Source organism: Watersipora subatra, chromosome 2 (genome assembly GCF_963576615.1).
Source record: "Watersipora subatra chromosome 2, tzWatSuba1.1, whole genome shotgun sequence".
Classification (NCBI taxonomy): Eukaryota; Metazoa; Bryozoa; class Gymnolaemata; order Cheilostomatida; family Watersiporidae; genus Watersipora; species Watersipora subatra.
The window spans coordinates 23,311,218-23,321,080 of NC_088709.1; the positions used below are offsets into that span (position 1 = coordinate 23,311,218).

At 35.1% G+C, this 9,863-nt stretch overlaps 1 protein-coding gene across 1 annotated transcript; it reads right to left on the reverse strand.

Annotated features, from left to right (window-relative positions):
* Positions 1-191: 191 nt before the first annotated feature.
* On the reverse strand, positions 192-6,453 carry LOC137388767 (uncharacterized). The gene is made up of 6 exons (XM_068075217.1): positions 6,274-6,453; positions 5,096-5,200; positions 3,788-3,913; positions 2,587-2,719; positions 2,179-2,337; positions 192-312 (listed from the first exon to the last, which is right to left on the reverse strand). Exons 1-6 carry the CDS (start codon positions 6,410-6,412, stop codon positions 192-194), a joined length of 783 nt encoding a protein of 260 aa, XP_067931318.1. The 5' UTR covers positions 6,413-6,453.
* Positions 6,454-9,863: the final 3,410 nt, after the last annotated feature.

Genomic DNA, 9,863 nt, shown 5'->3' on the forward strand with positions numbered 1-9,863 from the left:
AAAATATAAATAAAACAATAAGAAAACAAATACATGTATATCAATTAAAGCCATAGTATTGTTGTTGTTAGGAAATGCACCAATGGAAATAAAGGTAAATTAGCGTTTGTAAAAACAACTTCATGTCAAGGAAAATAATCGATTGATTTGGTTGTGGTTGGTGGTAGTTTGGTTGATCATTTGCTATGTCTCTATGCTGTGCCACAAATGGCCCACTCACACTCTTTTGTACCGTGTAGTTTATATACGAAATCATACGGTTTAGCTGAACATCTTTTCACAGTGAGTGCCTTCTTTACCGGCCAGGTGTACCTGCAAGCAGTATCTTTCTGTGTGTAGGTGTAATGAACTATAAAAGAACTAAGACAATTTTGGTCTTATGTTAAACTACATGGGAGGTTTGGGGCCTACATTAAACTTCCTTTAATAAACTGTTTATCGAATCCCCCAATATCATCAGTACGGCGTATTCTAGTATATCTTTGCTTTTGATACTGTAGTGTAAGACTTTAGATGAATGATGAAAAATATATACGTTTGTCATTTTGAAGTTTGACTTTTCCAGTCTTTATGATTATTTTGATTAACATTAATTGTTTACACTTTAGATGTTTTTAAAGAATTAGTCTATGTGAGAATAGTTCCATTTAAATTTAGAACTATTAAACCCATATAAACGTAAAGAGACATTTCAGGTTACTAAATATTTGTGCCACTATATGGCTGGTTTGGCTATAACTCAACTTTAACAAAACAATACTCTTGTTTCCTCAGAGTGACTCGTTTTAGTATCAACATTTAGGTTGTACTTAGACTGTAACTGGTAGTCATAGCTACTTACATTGACTAACATATAAACAGAGTACTCAAAAGCCATCATACCGGTGAGACAACTCTCGTGTCAGAAGTGAGAAGACAATTCTAAAACATGACTTTATACAATTCATCTAGTGATCATCTTATGAATAGAAACTTAACTCCCCCGCTATATATACATAGGTGTCTATACAGCTATGCAAATGTACTACTCATTAACGATATGGCGATTTAATTGTTTGGTAGCAATTTTTAAGGTAGATGATTTGAAAATCGCCACCATTAGAAGTGGTATCGCTAATCATATAAACGATATAATCGTGTAATGGCAATTTATCTCACACCTGATGATTTGCTAAGTGAGCAATACGGGAATTAAAACGTATGGGCCTTTTAGTTTTATAATAAACTCATTCCAGAGCCTTCCACACACACACACATTCATGACATAAATGTTTCTAATTGTCACGAACACAAAACAGTTTCTGTTCAACTTGAAATATACACAAAGCTCTATATGAAGTTTCCCACAGTTTTATAGAAACAGTTAATTGTATATATTTACATCAAAAATGTGCCAAAATGTGAAGTAATTTATAAAACTGGTGTATTTGGATGGCTATGGAGAAATTCTAATGCGCTTGTTTTATAAAAATACAGTTAAACTTCTTATGATCACCTCAACGGGTGAATAATTAAATAAGTTTTATACAATGCTGTGTGTAAGTTTTTGTAGTATTTATTAGATTTGCCGTATGTTTATGGGTTTTGGACCAGATTACAGAAGTTACAATGTATTCTTATAGAGATATTTGTTCTGACTTACAACAATTTAACATAAGATGCAGATTCCAGAACAAAATAATTTTGCATGTAGAAACCGTTGCTATATTTTGTGTAGCTTAATTTCTAGGACTAACATCACATTAAAGGCTAGTACTACACTGCCTCCGGCTTTGTATTTTCTGTATTGACGCTAGGTTATTAGACACACGAAGGAATATGTCAAGGTCGAAGAACAAATGCAAAGAAATTTGCTAAGAGCAATGCAATGGGAAATATCTTAAGCAGTAAGAAGACTAGATACCACAGCTGCCAAACATTTAATGGTGCGGCAAAAACCACGGCTGCCACTCTTTTTAATTTTTTAATTTAAATTTGTTAAGTATTTTAAGAAGGCTTACAAGACTGTACATATGATATATTCTGTTCCTGCTCTTGTTGTTGTTATGTAGAGGCTCGATTGTGTATTAATAGAGAGGTGCTATGTTAATAATTTTTAGCCTCTAAGGTCTTTCCAACCAGGACAGAAATAGCAGGTAATTGAATAAGGGCACTGTTGCCATATGAGAGCAGTCTTACCAGTCACAATTGCGATTGAGGCTGCCATGTACTGGCACCTCCCATGTGTCGCCTACTTTAGTTGGCATTTTTGCATCAGACCAGAATCCACCATGACTGCCACAAGAAAGTTGGGGTACGCATTTGTCAGCAATATGGGTTCCTGCTGCCCCTTTGATCCTGAATGATATCGAAACAAAATGTATAATTAGAAAATGGATCATAATAATAAATCACAACATAAAGAGCAGAATTTACATAATGTTTACAAGTAGCTTTCGCAGATGTTGAGTGTAAATAAAAACAATGATAAAACAACGATAAAAGTTACTCCTGAAGTTGTTTATTACTGGTACATATGATATACATAAACTGTACATGCACATGCAAATCTATGCATGCTTGTAGGGACAACTAAGGTTTACTAACCTAAACCATATCTCATTGCCTTGGAGCTCTTTGTCACAGTGATAATCATTATTGTTTGGGCGTATGTTGGAGCCCTGATTATCTTGTCTCCACCACTCAGTAAGATTCTTAGTGTTAGCTGATGTGCAAGGATCTAAAGATAAAGTACTTAAGATAAGATAATGATAAGTAAGTACTCAAGATAAGATAAACTATCAGTTATCTCAACTTGCTGTAACCAAGAGAAGATAATTCTAGAAATAAAGTACATAAAATATAATATAATGGTTAATATCATGATACAGGCTAATTTTGCAATCCTTGAACTTTGCGAGGATTATCTCCACTTGCTCATAGCGAGTCAAATCTGTCCCCAGTGCAAACTCCATTGCACGGTGGATTTGCATGTATATGCAGTTAATCAGATGCCATCGATAGTGATAGTAAAAATTATTGTGGAATCCTTCAAGTTTTTGGGAGTTATCTACGCATTCTTAGAGTGAGCAGAGGTTACCTGTAATGGCAGGTCTATTTGGTCCTGATTGTGAAAACTTTCATAATTAGAGACACTCAACTGCTGTTGAGAATCAGAGACTATTCATTTGGTTCTCAGAGCAACCACTCTGCAATTTTTCTACTACCACTCTAGCCTTCATGCATTGCTTACTGCTAGCAGAAGATATGCGTGAGGAGGGTTTTTGGACTTCCCGATTCCAGTTTTAAGATTAAATTGGAATAAATCCGGTTTCTGGATTTGTCAGCCCAGGATCATGGCCAATTGTCTTTCAGGCTGATACAAAAGATCTTGATGACAAAAGAGATACCTAACTGTAGTTTTGAACCACTAGTTTTGAATCCTCAGCGAAGATTGAATAATTTATCTGACACATGTTGTTGATCACTTATAAGTTTCCCCAGTTCTCTGAACTGGGTGGTAAGAAGACCTTGTGACCCCTAACAGTTGTGGAGAAATAGAAAAACAAAATTTCACCACTGGTAGATTCATTGGAGATTTGACCACCATTTTTTTTAAACATAAAATCTTTTGACAATTACAAAATGTGGTGTGGCCATTTTTGGCACATTTATATTCCATATAATGAGAAGGAAATAAACCTTTTTACCTTCCATAATGAAACTTGTTCATTTGTGTCTAGACATGGTCACATTCACACACTCAGTACAACAAGAATACTGAATGGCCAATGCTGCCATAACCTACCGGATGCTTCTTTCGAATATTTTGTGGAAGTGCCGATCTCCTGGCTGTCGAGGCAGTGCATGACCAAACTTTGCACTAAAACTTGAACACCCTCTGAAGAGGGGTATGTATTATTTCTGACCCAATCTAAAGAAAAAAACATAAAATATACTATATAACAAGTATTTAAAAGCAGGATGAATCAACCCTCTATATAGCCTGTAGTTCTATCCATGCAGTTATTGAGTACCTAAAAGTATAAAAACCCACCCTTTATATAATCTGTAGTTCTATCCATACAATAGTTGAGTATCTAAGAGTATAAGGAGCCCACCCTCTAAATAGCCTGTAGTTCTATGCATGCAATGGTTGAGTATCTAAGGGTATAAGGAGCCCACCCTCTGCATAGCCTGTAGTTTCATCCATGCAATGACTGAGTATCTGAGAGTATAAGGAACCCACCCTCTAAATAGCCTGTAGTTCTATGCATGCAATGGTTGAGTATCTAAGGGTATAAGGAGCCCACCCTCTGCATAGCCTGTAGTTTCATCCATGCAATGACTGAGTATCTGAGAGTATAAGGAACCCACCCTCTATATAGCCTGTAGTTCTATGCATGCAATGGTTGAGTATCTAAGGGTATAAGGAGCCCACCCTCTGCATAGCCTGTAGTTCTATCCATGCAATGACTGAGTATCTGAGAGTATGAGGAACTCACCCTCTATATAACCTGTAGTTCTATCCATGCAGTTATTGATTACCTAAGAGTATAAAAAACCCACCCTCTATATAGCCTGTAGTTCTATGCATGCAATGGCTGAGTATCTAATGGTATAAAAAAACCCATCCTTTATATAACCTGTAGTTATAGCTAGCCCACCCTCTATATAGCCTGTAGTTCTATCCATGCAATGACTGAGTATCTGAAAGTATAAGGAGCCCACCCTCTATATAGCCTGTAGTTTTGTGCATGCAATGGTTGAGTATTTAAGGGTATAAGGAGCCCACCCTCTGCATAGCCTGTAGTTCTATCCATGCAATGACTGAGTATCTGAAAGTATAAGGAACCCACCCTCTATATAGCCTGTAGTTCTATGCATGCAATGGTTGAGTATCTAAGGGTTTAAGGAGCCTACCCTCTGCATAGCCTGTAGTTCTATCCATGCAATGACTGAGTATCTGAGAGTATAAAGAACCCACCCTCTATATAACCTGTAGTTGTATCCATGCAATGGTTGAGTATCTAAGGGTGTAAGGAACCAACCCTCTATATAGCCTGTAGTTACTGTCAAAGCATTGACTGAGTAGATAAGGGTATGAGGAACCCACCATCAAGATAGTTTGTGGTTCTAGCCAAGCAATGAGTCATCAGGCTGTTTAACAGCTTTACAAGGTTCTTCCATTTGTTCTGTTTGCATTGCTCCGCAGTCAGCTCTGGAAAACAAGGAGTCTCAACCAATCACAAATGATTATATATAACCTCGGCTGTTTGGATGCCTAGACTATGACTTTCATGTACCACTTGTCTGTTTTCATTATAAAGTGTACGGTTGGCCTGTTATTATAACAAAGTATGCAGATGGTCTGTTATTAAAAGAAAGTGTACAGTTGATATGTTATTATAGCCAAGAGTACAGTTGGTCTGTTATTATAACAAAGTGTACCATTATTGTCATTAACTTTTTATGCAAAAATAATAACTTTCCTTTTTTATACAAATAATTTCGACTCCCAAAATGTTGTTATTCCATTTTGGATACTAAATAGTGAAACACTAGTAAAAAAGTATATTTTTAGACAGTTTACCGTTACTATTAGCTAGCCCTTTGGAATTGCAACGCCCTGGTTTACTACCCTGGAATTCTATTGAAGTCATTTGATGTTTAGCTATGGATATACAAACCTTGTTGAAAATTTTTCAAGTAGTCAAATCTAATACAATGCATAATATTGATTTATAAATTAACACCACACCAATTAAATAGGTCGACTTCTCATTGTTTCAGAATATTCTATTCAAACAAGGCAAGAGCCGAAGCCCTAACAAAAACCCAACTACCAATAAATGAGTCAGCATGACTTATGGCTATTACGCAATGGAACACCTTGCCCAGTTACAAAGATATTGTGCAATCACTCAGGTGCTCAGTAATAATCATGATCATTATTTTATAAACTAACTCATAGACATAACTCCATGAAACCATAGATGCAGGTTTACCAAATCATATGTACAAGTTTAGGAGAATATAGATAGATACATACAACTCCGCCAAATCAGATACCAATGTTTATGAGACCATAGACACAAACTTACCAAACTATATATACAAATTCATTAAACAATAGATACATGATTACAGATTTAAATCTTCAAACCTCTAAAGAACTGGAAGATACATACTAACAGGAAAAAGTATAAAACAAAGTTTTTGGCATCAGCCTTACCATACATTAGAAAATAACACACAGAAGGAAATACAAACAAGATAGCTAGTTGCACTCACTCGCCATGTTCATTCCTTGACAGTAGCCATCTTCTAGAACTTCATCTAATAGCTGCTCTACAAGGAAAGACAAGTCCTTCTGATGGCATTCTGTAGAAACAATTGTCATTACCAAAATTAAAGTGACAGAAAGCTTCATTTTAACGCAGTATGCTTTGCCTTGTGTTACACTAGCAGCTGTTTTAGTCAGTATTGCAAATGCTTCTAGAATGCACTGATGATAATGCGTTTTTACGACTCTAAACCCTTTTGGAAAGTGCTCAATGGCTCTATTGTGCCAGCCAATTGAATGTGTAAAGACTAAAGCAGTTTCGTTGTGTCTTACTAATTTTATTATTCTTGGGTTTTCCTTTGTAAGCATAACAAACACCGTCATGGACAATACATCAACACTCTCAATCCTGCTGCAACAGTCTAGTGCTAGGCTTGTCATACCAACTAACATATCATATAATAGTATGTGTCCTATATTGTATGATAATAATATTTATAATAATACTAGCTGTGCTACCCGGCGTTGTCCGGGTATTAAAAATAAGTTTACAAACATGCCTGGCACATTGCTAATGGATAATTTGAGTAAGCTTACTAATAAGAGCTATCGCTTCTCATGACATTACGCCATCACTTTGCATCGTGAAGGAGAGCGTAGCGTATTTGCTCTCATATTGCGACATATATCACCTAGTGAATCCATCAACCTTGTGTGGCTGAATTGGTAAGGCATTGGAGTTGTGAAACGGAGGGTTAGAGGCCAAATCTTCTGCGATACGGATTCTTTATTCCAAAATATTAATTAATAGCTATAGCTGAGCGTTTCGATGGACAAAAACCGGCGACCAACATTGAGAAATATATATAAATTATATTAAGATATAATATTATAAGTTTTAAGTTTATATTATATTTGTTTTAAGGGTTATCTTTGGAGTGTACACTTTTTGCATTGCAGATGTATTAGTATGTTGTATTTACTTTTTATTAGTTGTCTTTTTCATCCTTTTGTATTGTTTCAACAAGTATACCGGTCACTAGCAGGGAAATACCCAAATTCTATGAATCCCAGAATATTGTAATTGCTGTATTTTGTGATCATTAAACTATGGGTTTCGCTGTGACTATGGCTTTATTTTTCAGCTTGTTTAAGACACACAAATAAAAGAATGAAAGGACAATTGGACTCGCTGTGTCTATAGCTATGATAACAGACACATGTTGATAAACAGACTGATGTACTTGCTGTGTTTTGTCATAAATAGATTATTTGAGTTGCAGCGTGTTGGGTTCAATGTGTCTACAACTCTAGAAACAAAAAGTAAACAACTATGAAATTAGTCTAAATTCTAGAAGGTTTGAGCAAGTTTAGAGTAATTTCAAGAAAAAAACTAATTTAAGCTACTTTTCTAATATTGAAAGTTGTATTAGTGTTACATTTAGTGTATTTTCCCTTCACAGTTGAACTTTTATTTTTATTTTATTCCAGAGTTACAGTTTATGTCCATACTATTACTATTTATGTCTAGTACTATACTCCAGAGCTGTAATCAGTGTTTGTTATAATAGTTCTCTGCACTCTATATGTAGAGTTTTACATGATCAATACATTCCACAATTATTGACTTCCCAGAACTGAGATTTTTCTGCTCAATGTGTCCAACCTCATTTGCTTATCGACCGTAACTTTGTATTGCTGTTTATCTTAACCTGGTGCTGTTATTGACCTTAGACATCGTCTGTTCCCATTAGTTTTAGTTTTATTTACTTGTCTAGACCAAAACATGTTTTTAAATAAAAGTTGATATTTTTAGCCATTCCTAGGTAAGTGATGTTCATATCATTTTAAAGCATAATCAAGGTAGAGACATTTATTGTGACCATATGAGACCCGTAGATGAGGTAAAAGGAGAGCAAAACTAACTAATTTCACATTTCAAATACATCATGCATAAAACCAACTCCTAAAAATTTAAAACACATAATAAAAATATAAATAAAACAATAAGAAAACAAATACATGTATATCAATTAAAGCCATAGTATTGTTGTTAGGAAATGCACCAATGGAAGTAAAGGTAAATCGGCGCTTGTAAAAACATCCTCATATCGGGGAAAATAATCAATTGATTTGTTTGGTTGCGTATTCATTTGCTAGGTCTCTATGCTGCGCCACAATTGGCCCACTCACACTCTTTTGTACCGTGTAGTTTATATACGAAATCATACGGTTTAGCTGAACATCTTTTCACAGTAAGTGCCTTCTTTACCGGCCAGGTGTACCTGCAAACAGTATGTTTCTGTGTGTAGGTGTAATGAACTATAGAAAAACTAAGACAATCTTTGTCTTATGTTAAACTACATGAGAGGTTTGGGGCCTACTTTAAACTTCCTGTAATAAACTGTTTATCGAATCACCAGTACGGTGTATTCTAGTATATCTTAGCTTTTGCTACTGTAGTGTAAGACTTTAGACGAACAATGAAAAATATATACGTTTGTCATTTTGAAGTTTGACTTCTCCAGTCTTTATGATTATTTTGATTAACTTTAATTGTTTACACTTTGGATGTTTTTAAAGAATTAGTCTATGTGAGAATAGTTCCATTTAAATTTAGAACTATTAAACCCATATAAACGTAAAGAGACATTTCAAGTTACTAAATATTTTTGCCACTATATGGCTGGTTTGGCTATAACTCAACTTTAACAAAACAATACTCTTGTTTCCTCAGAGTGACTCGTTTTTGTATCAACGTTAAGGTTGTACTTAGACTGTAACTGGTAGTCATAACTACTAACATTGACTGACATATAATCAGAGTACGCAAAATACGCAAATTTTACAGTATGAAAGACAACTCTCAATAAAACTATTGCTTTACGTAAATCTGTTCCCGAACACGGGTAATGCAGCTAGTCTACTATATAAACGGCAATCGTTGTCTGTCTGTCTGTCTGTCTATCTATCTGCGTATGTGTATATGTGTTCGCCGTATAGAGTACCATACTTTTCGGACTATTAGCCGCTACTAGGTACCTGGGGCACATTAACGGGAATCTCCAGTTAGTGCGCCTCTACATAACCTACCTATTCATCGTTTTTACACAAAAATCAATCATAATTAATACAGAAGCCAAAGCTGATGATCAAATAAAGGTTTCACTATTTGTTGGAAAATCAGAAGATTTGGAGATGCCAGAAATTGCACCTGGGCCCTCACGCTCCTATCACTCCTATCCTCACGCTTTATCACTGAGTTACATCCCCTTCGTTGTTAATGAGCCATCACAAATACCATTTGTATTTTGTATTCATACCAGTGAAATGCTTAGTGTTACATCGGTATTAAAAATCAGCTTATAAACACTGACAGGTATGGTAGTTGTGTAAATATATATGTACACCTGCATAACATATGTATAAAACTACTACATATTGTAAGTACACATATATAATAGTTGTATACATATAGATGTATACCCCTACTATATAGTGTATATATATAGTAGTTGTATAAAAATAATGTAATGTAGAGCTATTACAAATAATACTTGTATTTTGTATAACCACGTGTAAAATTGGTCTGTAATTA